Raw genomic sequence first — 22,526 nt, forward strand, 5'->3', positions numbered from 1 at the left:
ACCTCGGCCTCCCAAAGTGCTGGGATTACAGGCGTGAGCCACAGTGCCTGGCCATTTAAAAATTTTTTTGTAGAGATGGGGTCTCACTATGTTGCCCAGGCTGATCTGGAATTCCTGAGCTCAAATGATCCAACCACCTTAGACTTGCAAAGTGCTGGGATTACAAGTGTGAGGCACTACACCCAGCCTGTGATGAACATTTTTCTATGTTGTAATTATAATTTGTAAGGATGCGTGTTTCACTTGAGTGGATATACCATAATTTAATTAAATAACCATTTTTGCTACTGTTGGGATACTGAAACTGCTCCTGTTTTTTGCATTTATAAACATTACATTTGGCCAGGCGTGGTGGCTTACGCCTGTAATTCCAACACTTTGGGAGGCCGAGGCGGGTGGATCATGAGGTCAGGAGATGGAGATCATCCTGGCTAACACGGTGAAACCCTGTCTCTACTAAAAATACAAAAATTAGCCAGGCATGGAGGCGGGTGCCTGTAGTCCCAGTTGCTGGGGAGGCTGAGGCAGGAGAATGGTGTGAACCCTGGAGGAGGAGCCGGCAGTGAGCCGAGATCACACCACTGCTCTCCAGCCTCGGTGACAGAGCGAGACTCTGTCTCAGAAACAAATAAAAAATAAAATAAAATAAATAAACATTTACTTTTAAGAGTAACAATGGTAATGTTGGTGATGAAATCTTTTCTCCAGAACTTCCTCACCTAGACTTTAGGTTTCTTAATAAATGGAAGAATCATGATCTAAAATTGCTGTGTGCTCAGGAATCCTCACCTCTAGAACAGTGCTTCTCTAACTATCTGTGGTGAAATACCAGTTTTGTTCTTTTCATTTCCAATCTGTCATGGACTTTTTTTTTTTTTTTTTTTGAGATGGAGTCTCACTCTGTTGCCCAGGCTGGAGTGCAGTGGTGCGATCTCGGCTCACTGCAACCTCCGGCTCCCAGGTTCCAGTGATTCTCCTGCCTCAGCCTCCTGGGTAGCTGGGATTACAGGCACACGCCACCACACCTGGCTAATTTTTGTATTTTTAGTAGAGACAGGGTTTCACTATGTTGGCCAGGCTGGTCTTGAACTCCTGACCTTGTGATCTGCCTGCCTTGGCCTCCCAAAGTACCGGGATTACAGACATGAGCCACTGCGCCTGGCCGTACCAGTTCATTTTTTAAATACAAAAACGGAGAAGTGAAATAGAAAAATAAACTAGAGGTATATATAAGGCTACAGTTTTCATTAGTAGATTCAATAGACATAAAATCACTCTGCCACATTGCTCTAAAGTTTTTCAGAGGGCCCTCTCCATTTCTTTACTTACATGGTGGAAGAGCAGGACGAGCAGTATACCACAGTGTAAGGACTGGCACCAGCCCAAAGATCATACCTTAAGTACACTGCTCCAGGATAAAATATTACCTGGTCTTCATCACCAACGGCCCCAGAAGAGGGATCTTAGAATTATTGTAGTCCTTAGGAAACCTCATCTGGGTTCCTCCACAGTTGGAAAAAATTAGAAGCCAAGCAGAAAGTATAATATTGTCCATGAGGAGAACTTGTGAGTTGTTGTATCATTCTATTCCCCGCAGCTTCGAAGATAACTGAGCTAGAAAATGTCCAGAAGACAAAGTTTTCAAGGAGTTGGAGTCACTTTCATATATGAATAGTGTAAAAGTTTAGAACTCTTGGCTGGACACAGTGGCTCACGCCGGTAATCCCAGCACTTTGGGAGGCTGAGGTGGGTGGATCACTTGAGGTCAGGAATTTGATACTGGCCTGACCAACATGGTGAAACCCTGTCTGTACTAAAAATACGAAACTAGCTGAGCGTGGTGGCATATGCCTGCAATCCCAGCTACTCCGGAGACTGAGGCAGGAGAATTGCTTGAACCTGGGAGGCGGAGGTTGCAGTGAGCTGAGATTGTGCCATTGCACTCCAACCTGGGCGATGAGCGAAACTCCATCTCAAAAAAAAAAAAAAGGTTTAGAACTCTTTAGTCAGGACAGACAGCCTAAGCATATATAATCAGAGTCTTTAGTGCATTTAAGAGCATGGATAATGAAGACACAGATTTATTCACCTAATCTCAATTTGGATGAACTTCTTGAGTGTTGAGCATTATCTTAGAACAAAAAAGAAATCATTTGTATAACAAGTGATAAGTCAGGCTGGGTAACATAGCAAGACCCCCATATCTACACAAGTTTTAAAATCAGTCGTGGTGGCAAATGCCTGTAATTCCAGCTACCTGGGAGGCTGAGGCAGGAGGATCACTTGAGCCAAGGAATTCCAGGCTGCAATGAGCTATGATTGCACCACTGCACTCCAACCTGGATGATTGAGCAAAACCCTGTCTCAAAAAGAAAAAAGATGATATATGTGGCATCTATTATTCTGAAATTGTATAGCTTCAAAGCAGATTTTTTAAAGGGCTTTAATAAATTCATGGATGGCAAAGCTGTAAATTTAATTAAATCACCTCAGATGCTTTCACAGCTATCATAACTATCATGGTCTTCCATGCAAATATCTCTTGGTACCACCATTAAAACAGAGGACTGGACAGGATGCTCTTGGTGATCCAGTGTGCCATTTCTTATCTTACGTTCCCATGTAACAAACTAAAGCAAGCTCTCTCCCCGCTTTACCTCCTCCCTGCATCGTTGAATCCACTTGCCAAATCTTTTATTGAGATAATTTGTGGGTAGACTTTTTCCTATCTTCCAGTCACTGAAATCTTGATACACGTGGTTTCCTGGTAATTTTTCATATTGTTTGTGTTAGCCACAGCACACTTCTACCCAGAGTCCTTTAGTGAGGTTTTCATGGAATGGTCACTGTCTTCTATTTGTTGTCTTTAGAATGTTCTGCTAGCTACACAGTTCATACCTGTGGGCTCTCCTGTCACTCTATATATTCTCAGGCATAGTCCCACCTTCCTCCTTCCTCTCTTTCCCACTTCTGAGTCTTATTCAAGGTGTCCTAAACCCTTTCAGCAACCTTATTTTTATTTACTATACCATTCCCTTTGCCCCCTTAAATTGAGGTTTTCAAAATTTGGCTGAGTATTACAAAGTATCAGTGCTTGGACTCTTATGTCCAGAGGTTCTGTTGGTCTGAGGTGTCAAAAGCTCCACAGGCGGCTGGGCACAGTCGCTCTCCCCTATAATCCCAGCACCTTGGGAGGCCGAGGTGGGCGGATCACCTGAGGTCAGGAGTTCAAGACCAGCCTGACCAACATGGAGAAAACCCATCTCTACTAAAAATGCAAAAAATTAGCTGGGCGTGGTGGCACATGCCTGTAATCCCAGCTACAGGGAGGTTGAGGCAGGAAAATCACTTGAACCCGGGAGGCAGAGGTTGCGGTGAGCCGAGATGGTGCCATTGCACTCCTAGCCTGGGCAGCAAGGGTGAAACTACGTCTCAAAAAAAAAAAATTAGCCGGGCATGCATGGTGGTGCACACCTGTAATCAGGAGGCTGGGGCAGGAGAATCATTTGAACCCGGGAGGCGGGTTCTGTCTCTAATAAAAATACAAAAAATTAGCCGGGCGTGGTGGCGGGCGCCTCTAGTCCCTGCTACTTGGGAGGCTGAGACAGGAGAATGGTGTGAACCTGGGAGGCAGAGCTTGCAATGAGCCAGATCGCCCCACGGCACTCCAGCCTGGGTGACAGAGCAAGACTCCGTCTCAAAAAAAAAAGCTCCTCAGGCAATTCTTGTGGGCAGCTAGGGTTGAGAACCATTACCTGCAATTGAGGCATGACTCACTTCTAAGACCTGGCTACTCGAAGTGTCGACCATGTAACAGCAGTGTCAGCATCACCTGGAACCTGGTTAGAAATGCAGGCTCTGAGCTCCACCCCAGACCTACCGAATCAGAATCTGCACTTTAACAAGATTGCAGGTGATTCATATGTACATTAACGTGTGAGAAGCTCTGCTTTGAGACCTTCACTGATTCTCTTCACCTGCTTTCTAACCTGTTGCCACAACCTCAAGCCTTTTATTTTACAAATCTATGCTTGTGCTGGCCATTGAAATTCAGCTTTTAGATTTTTTATTTATTTTATTTTTATTTTCATTTTTTGAGACAGAGTCTTGCTCTGTTGCCCGGGCTGGAGTGCGGTGGCGCGATCTCGGCTCACTGCAAGCTCTGCCTCCCAGGTTCACACCATTCTCCTGCCTCAGCCTCCCGAGTAGCTGGGACTACAGGCGCCCGCCACCACGCCCGGCTAATTTTTTGTATTTTTATTAGAGACAGGGTTCCACTGTGCTAGCCAGGATGGTCTCCATCTCCTGACCTCATGATCCACCTGCCTCGGCCTTCCAAAGTGCTGGGATTTACAGGCATGAGCCACTCCCGGCCTAGCTTTTAAATTTTCTAATTGAGGGCCGGGCGCGGTGGCTCAAGCCTGTAATCCCAGCACTTTGGGAGGCCGAGACGGGCGAATCACGAGGTCAGGAGATCGAGACCATCCTGGCTAACATGGTGAAACCCCGTCTCTACTAAAAAATACAAAAAACTAGCCAGGCGAGGTGGCGGGCGCCTGGAGTCCCAGCTACTCGGGAGGCTGAGGCAGGAGAATGGCGTAAACCCGGGAGGCGGAGCTTGCAGTGAGCTGAGATCTGGCCACTGCACTCCAGCCTGGACGACAGAGCCAGACTTCGTCTCAAAAAAAAAAAAAATTTTCTAATTGAGGGTTTAGATTGTATGTCCTTTGGTACACATTTCAAATTCACGTTGCCATGATTTATTGAATTCCCACTATGTGTAAGGCCCTGCATTCAGGCAGGTGGCAGGGTGCTCATCATTTACCTCTTCTTTGAGTGCAAGGCTGTGGCCCTCCCTTGCCCTTCACTTGCCTGCCTCCCCAGTATGTGGCTTTGACTGTTGTTTCCTTTTTGACCCTTAGCAGAGAGCTATTGCACATTGGAGGCTTCAGCAAGAACATTCACTTCCCCTTGGTTCTGACTTCCCGTTAGAGCAAGGCAGTTTTTCAAGACAACCTGCATGTGATAAGTCTGGCAAGGGGACTACGGGAGGTTGCTTGGCAGCTGAACTCTCCCCTGAGAGCGGGAAACCTTTTTCCTGGAGGACAGGATATAGAGTTTGTTTAGATCAGACTTTTTTTGTTAGGGGGAGGTAGAGGAGATAGAGGAGCCAGTAGAAACTTTGAACCAACTTGTTTAAATCCTGAGCTCTCACCCCCGCTCTCACCAGTGCCCTGCTTATTTGTAATCACATCCTGACATCACTTGATTACCTCCAGGGTTTAGTTTTAAGCTTTCTCGGTGCAAAGGCCCCCCTTTGTTGCTTAGTTTTCTCTGTGGTGGCTGGACTGGGCCGGGTGGAAAGAGTGAGTGGGTGCTGGGAGGATTGCTGACCCTCGTCTCAGGCCCTTGACCTCTGTCTGGCAGAATGGTACTTATGATAGCTTTTCTCAATTGAACATGATCCTGAGATGATTTACATGTAAACCCTGGAATCTTCTTTTTTTTTTTTTTTTTTTTTGAGACGGGGTCTCGCTCTGTCGCCCAGGCTGGAGTGCAGTGGCCAGATCTCAGCTCACTGCAAGCTCCGCCTCCCGGGTTCACGCCATTCTCCTGCCTCAGCCTCCCAAGTAGCTGGGACTACAGGCGCCCACCACCTCGCCTGGCTAATTTTTTGTATTTTTTAGTAGAGACGGGGTTTCACCGTGTTAGCCAGCATGGTCTCGATCTCTGACCTCGTGATCTGCCCATCTCGGCCTCCCAGAGTGATGGGATTACAGGCTTGAGCCACCGCGCCTGGCCTCTGGAATCTTCTTAATGTTCAGGGAGTGATTATGGTTGGGAAAAAGAAGCATATTGAGCTACTTTTAAACATACATATATAAGCTGGGCATGGTAGCATGTACCTATAGTCTCAGCTAACCTGGAGGCTGAGGTGGGAGGATCCCTTGAGCCCAGGAGTTTTGAGTCCAGCCTGGGCAACATAGCAAGACTCTGTGTCAGTCAATCAACCAATAAGATTAAATACATATATAGCAACCAGAATTTTGTTGGGGAGGCAAGTTGCCATCATTCATTTTCTATTCTGACTCCCTCTTCTGCAGAAATAATTTTCTGCTACTCTTCCTAAACTCTCTGAAGAATTTTATGAGAGGGTATTTACAGCTCTCTTTTGTTTTGCAGATTATTACAGGAATGCCTGTTATTCCTCCATGTCTGGATCATCACCTGTTAAACTGGGGCGCTAGGTCTCAGCGCTCATATATCATTGAAGTTGTAAAACTACATTGAGCAAATAGTGGTTTGCGGAGACAAATAGAGGAGTCAGATTTGGGGGAAAGCTGGGTAACTCATGTATTAAAAGCATGAAGGTGGCTGAGCGTGCAGGGAGTCCTTAGGAAAAGGGTGAGAAGGCCTTGATAGGCCTGACTGTGTAAAGATTTAGCTTGGCCTTTTTCCTCTTCTTTTACAGAACAGTTCCTCTCCCCACTCTGGGGTGTCCAGACAGGTGCGGATCAAGGCTTCCCAGTCTGCAGGGGATATAAATACTATCTACCAGCCCCCCGAGCCCAGAAGCAGGCACCTCTCCGTCAGTGAGTATTTCACCCCTTTTTTCTCGCCCTCTATTTTATCTGCCCACATTTTAAAAAAGCAACAAGTATTTGTTAATTAAATAATCATCAAATATTTATTGACTATTACTCCGTGTGGAGTAATCCTCTATGCCTTTATTTAGAGAGGAAGGGCAAAGAAATAACTGGGATGGTATCCTGACTCTCAAGGAACTTAAAATATAGTGATGTAGTAGTGTGATTAAATTCCTTTTAAACATTCCTGAAAAAGTGATCGCCTCAGACATCTACTTGAAGACTTCCAGCTGTGTTACACTCACTTTTGACCATTCTTGTGAAGAATAGAGACTTATAAAGTTAGGAGTCAGGTCTAAGTTTGAATTTTAACCTTAAACCTCTTGCTTATGATTCCCGAGAAGTCTTTATACTTCAGGGAAGATGCTGACCAATGAAACTTTTGAGAGAGTCAAGCTTAGTTGTCTGGGAAGGAAAGGAGACTGTTGACATAGTACAGTCATTTATCTGTATTTGTAGGAGATTGGTTCCAGGACTCCTGTGGATGCCAAGATTTGTGGATGCTCAAGTCCCTGAAATAAAATAGTGTAGTATTTGCATATAATTTACCCACATCCTCCCTTATAGTTTAAATCATCTCTGGTTATTTATAATACCTAATATGATGTAAATATTATGTAAATAGTTCTTATGCTAAATTTTTATTTGTATTTTTTTTGCTATTGTTATTTTTTTTATAATTTTCCACATATTCTCAATCTATGGTTGGTTGAATCCACAGATGCAGAACCGGCAGCTATGGAGGGCCAACTGTATATAAAACCCTCTGCTAACTAGTCAGAAAGCTCTGTGGCTGCTACTAGTCCTTCCCAGGACAGGAATCTAAATCAGGCCTGTGAATTATTACTAGTTAATCCAGGATTCCTGTGGATCCCACTTTTGAGAGTCTGGGGAGAAAGCCCATTTCTTGAATTGTGAAACTTGTATCAAAAGGGAAATCTGGCCTTATCAAACATCGTGTTGAGCCTGCTGCCTTAATGTTGTGGAGACCCCTGCTCCTGCTAGAAAGCCAGCTTTGCCTTATCCATATAGGTAGGATTGCTTCAAATTGAACTGTCCTCTGAAAATCCTGAGCTGAGCTTGAGAGATCTAAGCACTGTTTCTGAGTTTGTCTGTTTGCAATATGCCTTATGAGGGAGTTGCAGGAAAAATATGTTGCCGAGGTACTGACTTTGCCTTATTGAGTAACTTCTAGAATCCAGGTAAGTACTGGTACTAAGTATTGCCAGGCTGAAAGTCTGTATATGCATTTCAGATTTCTGTAGATAATTGGGGGATGTGTTGATTGAGGAGGGAGAGCTAGTACCCTAGCAAGGAGAGCCTAGCCAGAGCATCTCTGGCCCTGGAATCTGGGTGCCTCAGAGCCTGGGAAGCTCTGCCAGTTTGGCCTCTTTTCCATAGTCCTTGTGGAGATTGAGGGGATGGAGGCGGGCAGCATGGTCCCTTGTAATCAGTAAGGATTGATGGGGCAGTAACTGGGTCTCCTGCCCCCAAGCAAGAACCTATGATATGTGCATGGAGGCAGGGGCTAAATACTCAGCCACTGGACCCTTCCTCCATGTTATTGGGAGCTATATATAGAAATTATTTTCCTGGCTGAGAATGCTGAGGAACGAGATTTCTGTGAAGTAGTTCCTGTTTATCTGGAAAATGGGCAACACAGCCTCTTAGCATACCTAGATCCTTCCTTCATTCAGCAAAGCATTAAGTACCAGCCATTGGGCTGAGATGAATGCTGCAGCGAAGCATGTGGAAGAGCAAGGGTGGCTGGAGCAGATTCAGCCTGGGAGAGAAGGGCTTTCACAGAACAGGCAACACCAGAGCTGACACTCCAAGGAACATTTACTGAACATCAAGTAGAGATAGATATCTCAGGCATAGTAAGGAGCACCTGCCAGGCTGATCACAAAAGAACTTGGTGGGTTCCAAGAACCCCAGGGACTTTGGAGTGTGTGTGGGGTAAGGTAGATGTGGCAAGAGAATGGATGGAACCTGTGAGCCTTCCCATAGAGCCAAGAAATGGGAGACATGATTTCTAACTGGAATGATCTGGAATATGCATTCTGAGGGAAGCTGTCCCAGCTGGACCTTGAAAGATTATGGAGGATTTCCATAGGAGACAACGGGAGAAAGGGCTTTTAAACTACGTCTGTGGAGAGCTCACTATACTTCAGGTCCAGGCTGGCTGATACATTTGGAGGAGGAGTAGAGAAGGCCAAGAAAAAGGATGCCTGGGTGTTTTCTAAGGGACTCTCAACTGCACTTAGGCTTTTTTGGTAGGCAGTGGGAAGCCACTGAAAATGTTTGCCCCTGATACCCATCACCATTATAATATTTATCATGTTGTCTTTTTTTTCTTCGAGACAGTCTCACTCTGTCACCCAGGCTGGAGTGCCTTGATGCCATCTTGGCTCACTGCAACCCCTGCTTCATGTGCTCAAGCAGTTCTTCTGCCTCAGCCTATTACAGGTGTGCACCATCATTCCCAGCTAATTTTTGTGTTTTTAGTAGAGATGGGATTTCGCCATGTTTACCAGGCTGGTCTCAGACTCCTGACCTCAGATGATTGCCTGCCTTGGCCTCCAAAGTGCTGGGATTACAGGCGTGAGCCACCACGCCCCAACTATCATGTTGTCTTATCTCTCTTCCATCATTCTACATTTTTGTTCATTCATTCAAAAGATAATTACTGGCTGGGTATGGTGGCTCATGCCTGTGATCCCAGCACTTTGGGAGGCTGAGATGGGTGGATTGCTTGAGCCTCAGGAGTTTGAGACTAGCTTGGGCAACATGGCAAAACCCCTTCTCTACAAAAAATACAAAAATTAGCCAACTGTGGTGGTGCGTGTTTGTAGTCCCAGGTACTTGGGTAGCTGAGGTGGGAGGATCACTTGAGCCTGGGAGACAGAGGTTTCAGTGAGCCATGAATGTGCCATTGTACTCCAGCCTGGGCAACAGAGCGAGACCCTGTCTCCAAAAAAAAGTAATTACCAGAATATCTACTATGTGCCAGAAATATGGGAAGCAAAAAAGACACAGGCCCTGTCCCTGTGGCCTTTGCAATCCATGGAAAGACTGACATTTACTTGTTATGATGCCATTAATGTATAATTACAAACTGACTGAAAGGTGTGTGGTGCTGCAAGTGGGCTATAACTAAGAAATGGGCTGGGTATGGTGGCTCACGCCTATAACCCCAGCACTTGGGGAGGCCAAGGTAGGTGGATTGCTTGAGGCCAGGAGTTTGAGACCAGCCTGGCCAACACAGTAAAACCCTGTCACTACTAAAAATGCAAAAATTAGCTGGGCGTGGTGGTGAGTGCCTCTACTCCTAGCTACTCAGGGGACTGAGGCAGGAGGATCACTTGAGCCTGGGAGATCGAGGCTGCAGTGAGTGGAGATTGCACACTGTACTCCAGCCTGGGTGACAGAGAGAGTGAAACTCTGTCTTAAAAAAAAAAAAAAAGAAAAAAAGAAAAGAAAGAAAGAAATGGTGGACTATAACTAAGGGATGGGACCTGATCCTGATCTTGGGGCCAGGAATACCTTAGGCATGAATGAGATTTGGGAGTTAGGCAAAAGGGATGCAAGGGAAGAGGGTTCCAGACAGGGGATGTTACCAGAGCAGAGGCCTGATGGCAAGAGGAAGTGTGGTATGTCTGAGAAATGGAAAGAAGTCTGGATAGCTGGAGAGCTGGGAGCAAGGGGAAGGGGAGAGCAGGATGAAGCTGGGGAGGGAGGCAGAGCCTTGTGGACCCTGATTAAGATTCTGATCATTGCATGGAAAGCAGTGAAAAGCTACTTTAGGGTTCTTAAGTGAAGAGGAGTGGGTGGTGTTACATGTTCATATTTGTATTTTGAAAAGATTGATCTGGCTGCAGTGTGGATAACAGATTGGAGGGGGCAAGAATGAATACCAGGGAACTGCATTAGGCTAATGCAGTGGTCCAGGTAGAGAAAACTGGGGCTTGGAGTAGGCTGGTGAAGTAGAGAGAGGGAAGGAACAGGTGAACTTTTAGAGGTAAAACCGACAGAACATGGCGTTTTGTTTTGGTGGTTCTCAAAGTGTGTTCTGGGAATCCTGGGGAGTCCCTTGGGTCCTTTGACCCTGTGAGTTCAAAATTATTTTCTTTTTTTTTTTTTTTTTGAGACAGTCTTGCTCTGTCACCAGGCTGAAGTGCAGTGGCACAATCTCAGCTCACTGCAACCTTCACCTCCCAGGTTCAAGCGATTCTCTTGCCTCAGCCTCCCAAGTAGCTGGGACTACAGGCATGCACCACCATGCCCAGCTAATTTTTGTATTTTTAGTAGAGATGGGGTTTCACCACATTGGCCAGGATGGTCTTGACCTCTTGACCTCATGATGCACATGCCTCAGCCTCCGAAAGTGCTGGGATTACGGGCATGAGCCACCACGCCTGGCCCTCAAAATTATTTTCATAATCATGCTGAGAGATGACAGTTATCTCACAAGTGTACAGTGGAGTTTTCCAGAGGTCATGTGCCTGAGGTGATGTCATCACTGTACTGGCTTAAGGGCATGTGTGCTTGTATATGATTGTATTCTTAACATTTATTTTTTCCTCCACTGGTTTCTCCTGAGAAAATGTTTTTAAAGTTTCTGAGTTTTAATTTCAAATACAGTAAATATCAGTTGATAATCCCACATAAATAAAAGCGAAGTGCCCTCAGTTTTAAGGTGCAAAGGGTAGGTTCTAAGACCAAAAGGCTTAAGAATTACTATAGTATTGGATTGAATTTGCAGGTGTTTTCAGGAGGCTAAGGTGGGAGGATAGCTTGATTCCAGGAGTTTGAGCTCAGCCTAGGCAACATAGTGAGACCCAATCTCATTTTAAAAAAAAATGAGGCGGGGTGTGGTGGCTCACGTCTGTAATCCCAGCACTTTGGGAGGCCGAGATGAGTGGATCACCTGAGGTTAGGACTTTGAAACCAGCCTGGCCAACATGGTGAAACCCCCTCTCTACGAAAAATACAAAAATTAGCTGGGCGTGGTGGCATGCGCCTGTAATCCCATCTACTAGGGAGGCTGAGGCAGGAGAATTGTTTGGACCCGGAAGGCAGAGGTTGCAGTGAGCTGAGATGGTACCACTGCACTCCAGCCTGGGCAACAAGAGCAAAACTCCATCTCAAAAAAAAAAAAAAAAAAGAGAAAGGAAGGAAGAAAAATAATTTGCAGATATTGAGAGAGAGGGAGGTAAATTACTGCTTTGTGGAGATGAATAAATGGCATCGCCTTTCACTAAGACAGGAATATTGAAAGAGAGTGTGGTTCCAGGTGATGGGAAGGGGCAGACTTAATGTTTTAGACATGTTGGTATTGAAGTGCCTCTGATATAGCCAACAGGAGATATCAGAGAGGCAGTTAGATATATGGGTCTCTAGCTCAGAGGGGAGAAAATCAGGGCTAGTGAAAAAATATTGGAAATTGTTATGTTGAAACCATGGGCCCAGGGGAGAGTGCCTAAGCAGAGACTATAGAATGAGAAGAAAAGAGGGTCCATGATTGAGCCTTCGGAACCCAACACTTAGTGGCCAGTTAGAAGAGGATGAGTCTGTGAAGGACAAAGAAAAGGAGTAACCAGAGAAGTAGGAAAGCAAATTAGGAGTGTGGGGAGAAGGCCTTACACAGAACCAGCCAGGTTGGTAAGGACAGACCAAGGGTAAGAGACAGAAACCTGTTCTTTTCATTCACAAATGTCTGAGTGCTTGCTGTGTGCTGGTACAGATAAGACTTTCTGGAAGGGAAACCGAGACAGGAGTCAAGGTCTAGCATGAGAGACTTGGAAAAGTCCTAGCAGTAGAAGTGGGGTCAAAGAAGTCCTTGGTTAGTAAGCCTTAGCAATTCAGCCTTCCACCGGGTTCCTCTGCTGCCTCCTTCCCATCATTATTTACATACATGTGAATATTTAGTGATTGTGCAGCAAGCGGGCTACTCAGTTCACACTGCAGCATTTGCATTGATGGGGAAGCGCAGGGTAGCCCAATCAAATTCCAGACTTGTTTATTTATTTGAAATTCTTCCTTATTTTGGATTGAAAATCAGCTTTCTCTCACTTTACCTACTGATTCTAGTACTGCTCTCTTGAGCAGCAAATAAACACAGATAAAATCTTTCATATGACAGTTTTTCAAATATGTGAAGCCAGGTATCATGTTTACCATTTGTTTTTTCCATCATAATATGCACACCTTGAATTCCAGGTTTTTTTCAGGCCATTTAGTCTGTTAAACTAGTTCATGCTAAACAAACAAAACAGAAACAAACAAAAAAACCCCCTACTAAGTAATGAGTTAATCCAAAAGAGTTAATCTCCCTGTGGGGAGATCACCAGGCAGGCAGGTGGAATTTCCCTACCTGAAGATATCCTCTCTCATACCTTGGCCTATGGAAATTCTACCTACCTTTGAAGCTCAAGCAATATTTTTCCTTGATACATTGGGTAGTGCCCTTAAGCCATGTAACCAAGCCTCAACTAAGGACTTGTCGGCGGGGTGCAGTGGCTCATGTCTATAATCCCAACACTTTGGGAGGCCAAGGCGGGCAAATCACCTGAGAACGGGAGTTCGAGACCAGCCTATGCAACATGGTGAAACCCTGTCTTTACTAAAAGTACAAAAATTAGCCAGGTATGATGGCAGGCGCCTGTAATTCCAGCTACTTGGGCCACTGAGGCAGGAGAATTGCTTGAACCTAGGAGGCAGAGGTTGCAGTGAGCCAAGATCGTGCCACTGCACTCTAGCCTGGATAGACTCTTGCTCTGTCTCAAAAAAAATAAATAAATAAAAATTATCCAGGTGTGGTTGTGCGCATCTGTAATCCCAGCTACTTGGGAGGCTGAGGTGGGACAATCACTTGAACCTGGGAGGTGGAAGTTCCAGTGAGCTGAGATTGTGCCACTGCGCTACAGCTTGGGCAACAGAGTGAGACTCCGTCTCAAAAAAAAAAAAAAAAAGGACTTGTTCCTGCTGCATTCTGACTCCTGTATGGTCTAAGTTCATCTTGTTAAGTGCCTTTGCCTCAGTTCTCACTCTGTCTTTGTCCTTATCTTGCCACTTGGTCCCATAGTGAGGCAAGCCATACTCCAACCCCTGAGTGGAGGCAATCAGGTTTTTTAGGAGTTTGGTAGTGAAATGGTGGGCCTGCCAGTTGCGGTGGTGCATGCCTGTAATCTCAGCACTTTGGGAGGCCAAGGTGGGTGGACTGCTTGAGCCCAGGGGTTCGAAACCAGCCTAGGCAACATGGCAGAACCCCATCTCTCTGTCACCCAGGCTGGAGTGCAGTGGTGCCATCATGGCTCACTGCAGCCTCAACCTCCAGTCCTCTTGCCTCAGCCTCTCAAATAGCTGGGACCACAGGCGCTTGCCACCACACCTGGCTAATTTTTTTGTAGAGATGAGTTCTCATTATGTTGCCCAGCCTGGTCTCGAATTCCTGGTCTCAAGCGATCCTCCTACCTCAGCCTCCCAAAGTGCCGAGATTATAGGTATGAGCCATCATGCCCAGCCCAGGATGTTTTTAGGCTAGAGATATGAGGAAGTGTATGAAGGGAGGGATAAAGACAGCTGAAAAGAAGGGGTTAAAGGTGATGAAGAGGAGACCCTGGGGGAGCTGACTCCTGCTCAAGGAGATGAATCAAGGAGATGAATCAAGTCCAGGTAGAAGGTTTATAATGCTTTCGCAAGGAAGAGAGGAGCCCTCTGCCTCTGAGAGACGAGGAGGGAAAATTCAGGCAGAGGACAAGAAAGAATGTGGAAAGGATGAGGGTGGCTTATAGCGACAACTGGGCAGTAAAAAGAGAGCAGTGCGCAGGACCAGCTTCCAGTCCTAGTACAGATTTGAAAGGGTAGAAACCAGGACTGCAGGGGTAGTGACCATACACTTGAAAACAAAATGGTTAGCTTCTTTCATCTCCAAAGGTTTTTTTCCCTCCTTGCTATAAGTTCTATGATGCTAGATGAGATCAGAAACTTTGATGGTGGTAGCGGCTCCAAAATAAAATGGGCATTTTGAAAGTTGAAACAGAAGATGTTCTTAGGGTCTTACGGAAATTCTACCCACTACTGTGTTCTACAGAGTGTGGTCCACTGTGAGCATATGGGTGAATATTAGTTAAGATTTTCTATTGAGAAAGAAAAAAAGATTTGATTACTCTCCCCATCTCATCTGTCCCTGAAGAGAGAGGAGTTTACAAAATAGTTGGTGGCCAAAAAAGCTATCTCTTTATACTTGCAATGACCTGCACATTAACATTGACCCAAAGCCCGAGAACTCCCTGCAGAGACAACTTCCTGACTGCATCAGCTTCCTGATTAGGGTTCTTCTGTGAGAAGGGCTAGAATCTGAAAGCCTGTCATTCAGCTTTAAGTCAGAGTACAAAGCAAAAGAACCTACCATATCCTAGAGTGAGAGTTTATCTTTGACTCTGCTTCTTTGGGTTAAGGAGGCTGGTAGAGAGCTAGCGTGCACTGGGAGGAATGAGGATAGCTGGCAGCTTAAACCCGGCTCTTCTCCTTCTGTGTAAAATGCCTTCATGGGAAGCTGTGGGCCTCTCAACAGTGGAACTGCTACTGTGCTCCTTTGCTTCAGTTGGTGCTGAGATGGGCCTGTTGGCATAGATGGCCCAGTGAGGCTAGAGCAAGTTCAGGCTGGAATACCAGGGAAGGGTGTTCCAAGAAAGCCTGTGACCCCTGCCTAGGCAGCCTTCTGAGACCTACAGAATGAGCTGTTTTGCATAGCACTGTGCTTTTTGCTGTCTGGCTCATTGCTATCACTGCTGGTAAGTATGTAACCTTTAGTGAGTTTATGGTCCAGTATCCTATCCTGTTCAGCTCCCTGTCTCAGTTGCTCTCAACTGCTGTTGTGTATCTCATTGGCTCCCAGTTTCTGAAATGAAGATTAAAAACAAAACTGAAAATGCCCTGGAGCAGTTCTGCCAACTCCTGGTTTTTCCATTTGGTTCCTCTGATAGCCATTGGTTTGGGGAGACTTCCCTTTCCTGCTCCAGCCTGTGGGCCTGTGCACAATAGCCCCTGGCACATAGCCCATCAGATAACAAGACTGGCTCTCTGCAGGCGCAGTGTGGATTGGAAAAAGTGAAAGTCTCTGGCTGGAAATAAAAGCTCAGAAAACCTTTGCTATTTTTCCCCCCAGGCCCTCCTGGGTCTGTAGTGCTGGCCTCATGTGAGCTAGTCCCATTCCACCTCATAAAACCAGGGGAGAGTTCAGTGCAACTGATGAAGGAGGGTACAGGTGTCAGGGGGACCATGGATATTTTATCCCAGGGAAGTCTCACCCCAGACACTCCATGTAACAGATTCAGGGCATTTCATCCTGTCTGGGCATAGTTTGGACCAGTATCTGAGGTTTCATAAATAAGAAGTTTTTCTCTCCAATCAATCCCTTACAAGAGACATTTTTATTTGTTCTAGTTAAAATGTATAATACAGCTCCAGAGTGTATTGGTCAGAGTTCAGTTGCGCAGAGGAGAACCCACTGTAGCTAGTTTCAGGAAGAAGAGATTCCATAAGCCAGAGGTGCACATTGTGGATTATGGAATCAATGAGGGAAGAAAGAGAAGCAGGCTCTAGGTTAAGACACACCACAGAGCATCCTCCCTCTTCTGTAATCAGGAAGCCACCGGTCCAGAAGTCCAGTGCCCCTCAGCTCTGGTCCACACCTGTCTGTCAGCATCAGCAAAGCTGGAAACCAGGTGTGGGGCCTCTGCTAACACTGTGGCAGAAAAACCAAAGACTTCTGTGACTGTGCTCAGGAATAGCAGGAAGCTTGTTAATCTCACAAAAGTGCATGTGATTGGCTGAACCTAAAGAAAGTCTTAGAAATACAGCTTTTAGCCAATTAGCTTCTGAATTACAGGAAGGCACACTAGAAGGGTGGAATCCATCTTGCACCTACCCCATATATCTGCCACATAGAGTGAAGGGTACAAATGGGGTTCTGCAGAGTTCCTGCCGTGAGATAGGGTTATGTAGATATATACCTGTGCCAGCACATTTATAACTTCCAAAAGAAATTATGAGGTAGATAGTTCTCCCTGTTTTTGCAGTTGAGAAAATTGAGGTGAGAGCTTAGATCATTAGCTAATGAGTGGCAAAGCCTGATCTGAACCCACGTATATCTAATTTCAAAGCTTAGTCTCTTCTCCATGTGCCTTGCTTACCTCCTTAGAGTTGCTTCTGCTGCTGACAAATGTTGCTGACATGTGGACTGAATTGCCACGGAACTTGTGGACTACCAAGATGTCATCCAAAGCTAAAAGTAGGAAGCAGGCAGTAGGCTAATTTTTATAAGCAAAGGGTTAAATAGTGCTCTCTCTGTGTTTTGTGGCATGATAGGGCTTAGGAAAACCATCCTTTTTTCATAGTTGTGCTGGAATTTTGTGTTACAGTAGCAAGGGAAGCAGCCAGGTACATGGGTGTGTGAGGTCTGGGTCACTGGAAAGTGGAGTAGTTTCCTTGGTCCAGAGTTCCCCTAAACCTCCATCTTGTCTTTGCCTCCAAGCCCTCTGTTGGCTAAGCGGCATTTTATATCCCTGGCCTCTGACTCCCAAATGATCATGGAGAAAACAACCCTGAATTTGAGCTACATGAAACATGGCACTGTGGAGGTGGCTCACACCTGTAATCCTAGCACTTTGGGAGGCTGAGGCAGGAGGATCCCTTGAGCCCAGGAGTTTGGGGCTACAGTGAGCTATGAACATGCCACTGCACTCCAAAGAAAGAAAGAAACATGGCACTGTGCTTTCCCTGTGCTGTCCCCACGTTAGCCTCCCTCCCATGCCTGGCAGTCTGTCATATTTCCTTGTGAATGGGATCTCCATCCTCCATAGGGATTACTCATGGGGAACAGATAGCCTGGCCAGGTCAAGGAGAAGTTTTGTCTTGTGCCACTATGTTGAGCAGCATACCTACCCTTTTTGGAAATAAATTATGGTCCCCAAATTGCCTTCACTGAACTGTGTGAGAGTCACAAAGCCTGTTTTCTCTCTTCAGCCCCACCATTAAGTCACTTTATGGCTTTGGGGCTTGGGTTTCCCTCTGCACAATGTGGATGATGATAATGCACCACCACTGCAGGGTTAGTAGTAAGGGTTAAATGAGAGGTGACAACATTTTTTAAGAAAAAAAATATTGCCTTGGCTGATTTTATTGCTCTGTTAATTCATGGTACAATATCCCTAAATTTACACTCAGAGTAACTTTAGTTTCTGTTAGGGCTTAGAAAATAGGACAAATTATCTTCCATGGGCTGTTTGAGACCATTTCAAAGGCATGGCTCAGATACCACTTTATCTCAGAATTGGTGGCCTCTACCCTGTGAGTGAGATGTTGAGACAGGAAATCCAGCAAAATTCTATGCCTGTTTTCAGAGCAATTTTGTTTCTGGCCTCTGCTCTGGAGTCAGGTGGGGAAACCAGATTACTGAGGACTCCATGTTAGCTTTCCTGCCAGAGAGACATCCTTGGAGGGAGGCTGGGGTGATGTGTCCAAGAGGAGATTGGAAGTATTCTCCAATACCAATTCAGTAGCGAATTCATCAAAAGGTATTCAGCACAACCACATGAACCATATGTTCTGAACAACTGACTTAATGTAGAAGAATTAGAGTCAGTAGCTCATGCCTGTAATTTTAGAACTTTGGGAGGCTGAGGCAGGCAGATACCTGAGGACAGGAGTTTGAGACCAGTCTGGCCAACATGGTGAAACCCTGTCTCTACTAAAAATACAAAAATTAGCTGGGTATGGTGACGGCCGCCTGTAATCCCAGCTACCTGGGAGGCTGAGGCAGGAGAATTGCTTGAACCCAGGAGGTGGAAGTTGCCTTGAGCCAACATTGTACTACTGCACTCCAGCCTGGGCAACACAGCAAGACTCCATCTCAAAAAAAAGAGTCAGTGTCAGTTTCTTGAAGGTCATTGAAAAACAATAGTTCAAGCTTCTTAGAAAATATATTTCAAAGAGCAACCCTCTGGCCAGGTATGGGAGCTCATGCCTTTAATCCCAGCACTTTGGGAGGCCAAGGCTTGAGACCAGCCTAGGCAGCATAGCAAGACCCCATCCCTAAAAGGGCGTGCACACACACACACACAGAGCAAGACTCCCCGCCATTCTTTTTTTCCCCATTAAGTATTTTTCTTCCTTCTGAGGGTCTTTGAAATAGTGGTAGTCTCTCTGGTTCAGGGAGTTTGTTGAACTCCTGTCTGTCAGGCCCACCCTCTTTTCCAGGATGTTCTAAGACCCTGGACTGGGCTCTTGAGCACCCTCTGCTGTAGATGCTTAGTCCCTGGTACGCTACCTCTACTTCCAGGCACAGGCTGAGTGCTTCTGGCTCCACATGAGCTTTTGTTTTATCTTTGAGACAGGGTCTCGCTCCATCACCCATGCTGGAGTGCAGTGGTCCAAACACGGCTCACTGCAGCCTCAACCTCCCAGGCTCAAGCAGTCCTCCTGCCTCAGTCTTCCAAGTAGCTGGGTTCACAAGTGTGTGCTTGGCTAATTTTAAAAATATTTTTTGTAGAGATGGGGTCTCACCATGTTGCCCAGGCTGGTCTCAAACTCCTGGCCTCAAGCATTTCTCCTGCTTCTCAAAGTGTCGGGATAATAGGTGTGAGCGCCTGCAGCTGGTCACACATGAGCTTTTGAGCGATAGGAAATATATATATATACATAAATGTATAAACATGTATACACACACACACGTAAAACTAAAACTGAGTATCTCAGATTTTCCATCTAAAATTGTCTGGACTAGGGATCTATCATCAAGAAAGGAGGGAAGCCAGGCATGGTGGCACCTGCCTGTAGCTGAACGGGGAGAATTGCCTGAGCCCAGGAGCTCAAGACTAGCCCAGGCAACATAGTGAGACCCTGTCTCTGAAAACAAAGCAAAACAAAACAATAAAACAGAATAGAATGAGTCAGGTACTTCCCAAGGTCTCCAACTACCAAACTTGGTCTCTCTTGCTTCCTTAGCCATTTCCACAGAGCATCTTGCCTGCAGTTCCATTTCAGAAAACCTAGTGCTATATAGCCCCTGAACTAGACTGGAGAAACTGGCCAGCAAGGAAGGTAGCCTGCATTGTTGAGGGATGGTACTTCTGCTTTTCCTGGTGTCTGGGAATTGCTGGGTCGTGGGAGAGAGGTAAGGGGTGGTAGATAAGGGAGTGGAGGGCTCTTGTGTCTCTGGTTTTCTAAACAACAGGATAAATTTGTTCCCTTCAGAACAGGAAAAGGGTTCAGGATAAGAGTCCTATGTTTAAGTTTTGAAGCTACGAGAAATATTTGTGTGGGTATTGGTAAAGCTTTTTTAAAATCTTCTGAAAATGGACTCTTCTGGTTTGTCTGGTGAGCTTAGGAAGGAAAAAAGATGCTTCATTTTTGTCTCCTCTGATCATGGAAAGCAACACAGCCAGTCAGAAAAAGCTCTTGGGCTAGGAGGAGGGAGGACCTGATTTCTTGGACTCAAACTCCCTTATGGCAGAAAAGCATTGCTCAATGACTTACATAGTATGTCTCTGCACACCTCTGTCATTCACTAACATTAGGATGATAAACCATTTCATCTAACAAGCTGATGTGGTGAAAATACCTGTAAATTGGTTTTATAGTCTCTTACCTGTAAAACATAAATAATTGTTTTTGGGTGTTCTGGGTTTTTTTTTTTTTTTTGAAGATTTAAGTTCCTTGAGTCTCCATTTCCTGCTCTGTTAAGTAAAGCAAATGCTTAGCTTTCAGGATTGTTGAAAGGATTAAGTGAAGTAACAAATGTTATAAAAATACCTTGTGGAATGCTTGCCACTTAACAGGCACTCAAAAAATATTTGCCAAACCTCTGTTGTAGGGATGTTGAAAATCAAATGAGGTTAATTACTGTGAATGTGTAACAAAAAGTAAAGCACCACATAAATGCAAGATAATATCATTACTCAGACCAGCCTGAGCAACATAGCGAGACCCTGTCTCAGTTAAAAAAAAAAAAAAAAAAAAAGGTGATATCATTACTCATAAACAGGAAGTGTGGGAGTGGGTAGGAATGGAGAAGGCTGCCTTTTGATCCTGGCCAGACCATAAGGAGGGTCTTTTTACCTGATACAGGTAGAGAACAAATAAGGGGAGACACTGGCTGGGGGAACAGGGCAGCAGAGAGAAATGCACAGGTATATTCAGTTACCTTTCCCTGGTCCCCACTCTCAAAATATTGCTGGGACCCAAAACTAAAGAGGACTAAGCTGATGCATTGAGCGGATGGGAGGAAATGATGTTAGTGCTCTAGAGGAAGAGAGATGGTGACATTATGAAGGAGTAATTATATATAAGAATTTTTTAAAAAGCTAGTCTGATTGCCAGCTAAAATTGGTCTCATAGGGGTTATTCTGGTTTCTGTTTTGTGCCAAGGTTTTTTTGGTCGGATATGCCGTAGTGCCTGCTCCATCTCTGGAGTTTGTTTCCTATTAGGAAGGGACTTTGTTTGCCTGAGGGAGCTGGCACATGCTGGATGTTGGTGCCATAACCCATCGGAGTCACATTCCTGACCTCTAGGGCCTAGTGTCTCTGAGTTGGCCCCATGCCTGCTCCTCTTGGGCCACACGCCCTGGGCTCTATTGTTGAAAGCCTCCTTTATGTGCTCTAGGCTCCCAGAACCCTGGCCGAAGCTCACCTCCCCCTGGCTATGTTCCTGAGCGGCAGCAGCACATTGCCCGGCAGGGGTCCTACACCAGCATCAACAGTGAGGGGGAGTTCATCCCAGAGACCAGCGAGCAGTGCGTGAGTATAGGGGGGCTGGGATATGCCCATGGCCTGTATCAGCAGACCAGGGTCCTAACAAGGGGCTCTCAGTAGTCACAGTGCAGAACTGAGGGACATGAACCACATTTGAAAGCTCTTTTATAAACTAGGCCTGCCCAAATATGGATTGTCCCTTTTTAAGGGCCAAATAACAATTTCTGCCAAAGATGGGATCTAAAGGATCTAAACTACGTAGTCTGTTTGCTGTTGGGTGAGCATTTAACAGATTTTCCTTCATCGTGGTCCTCTCATTGTTCCTACAGGCAGGCACCACCATGCCCAGCTCATTTCAGTAGTGTTTTAACATATGACTGGTTCTAAAGTGACAGGTTATGTTTTTCATTGGATATATTTTAGTTTTACTGTTACTTGATGAAAGATAGGGAGTAAACCATATCAAAATTACACTGTAGGATTGGTTAGTCTGACCATTTATGATGGTAGACAGTTGTATTAGTTATCTATTGCTCCATAACAAATTACCACAAACCTAGAGGCTTTAAACAATATACATTTATCATTTTCCAGGTTCCCTGGGTCAGGAGTCCAGGCATGACTCAAGTGAGTCCTCTGCTGAGGGTCACACAAAACTGCAATCAAGGTGTCAGCCAGGCTGCCTGCCTTTCTTGAGTTTGAGGCTCTCTTCTAAGCTTAGATGGTTATTAACAGAATTCAGTTTCTGTGGCTGTAGGACTGTGGTTCCTCTCTTCTTCTGAATGTCACCTAAGGGCTTCTCTGAGTTCCCTTCCTAGAGGCCACCTGGAGTTCCTTGCCATGGGGCCCTCTCACAACATGGCAGCTTCTTCAAGGCCAGCAGGAGAATCTCTTACTCCAGTCTGCAAAGATGGAGTCATAAAAATCACATAATCATAGGAATGAATGTTCTGTCTTCTTTGCCATAGTCTGTTGGCAAGAAGCACGTCACAGGTTCTACTTGCACTAAAGGGAAAGGCAGTTCATTGGAACTAATTGATAGAGGGAGTGATCACCTTAGGGTGTGTACCACAGTGGCTCAGCCATTTTAGTGGCTAACTTTTAAACTGGTGGCTTACTTGA

General features: G+C 45.5%; 1 protein-coding gene and 1 long non-coding RNA gene across 8 annotated transcripts in view; one reads left to right on the forward strand and one right to left on the reverse strand.

The window, feature by feature from the left end:
• MAP3K3 (mitogen-activated protein kinase kinase kinase 3) overlaps positions 1 to 22,526 on the forward strand; it is a 75,498-nt gene that overhangs the window by 39,685 nt on the left and 13,287 nt on the right. For all 7 annotated transcript variants that reach the window (XM_077969577.1, XM_015120051.3, XM_015120052.3 and 4 more), the window contains 2 exons: positions 6,473 to 6,593; positions 21,316 to 21,449. In XM_077969577.1, coding sequence (XP_077825703.1) covers positions 6,473 to 6,593; positions 21,316 to 21,449 — 255 coding nt within the window. The remainder of the gene's footprint in view (positions 1 to 6,472; positions 6,594 to 21,315; positions 21,450 to 22,526) is intronic.
• LOC144335871 (uncharacterized) lies at positions 10,074 to 13,456 on the reverse strand. Its single transcript, XR_013407066.1, has 2 exons — positions 11,551 to 13,456; positions 10,074 to 11,026 (listed from the first exon to the last, which is right to left on the reverse strand). It is a non-coding gene; the product is annotated as an uncharacterized LOC144335871 (long non-coding RNA).

The sequence above is a fragment of the Macaca mulatta genome, chromosome 16 (genome assembly GCF_049350105.2).
Source record: "Macaca mulatta isolate MMU2019108-1 chromosome 16, T2T-MMU8v2.0, whole genome shotgun sequence".
NCBI lineage: Eukaryota > Metazoa > Chordata > Mammalia > Primates > Cercopithecidae > Macaca > Macaca mulatta.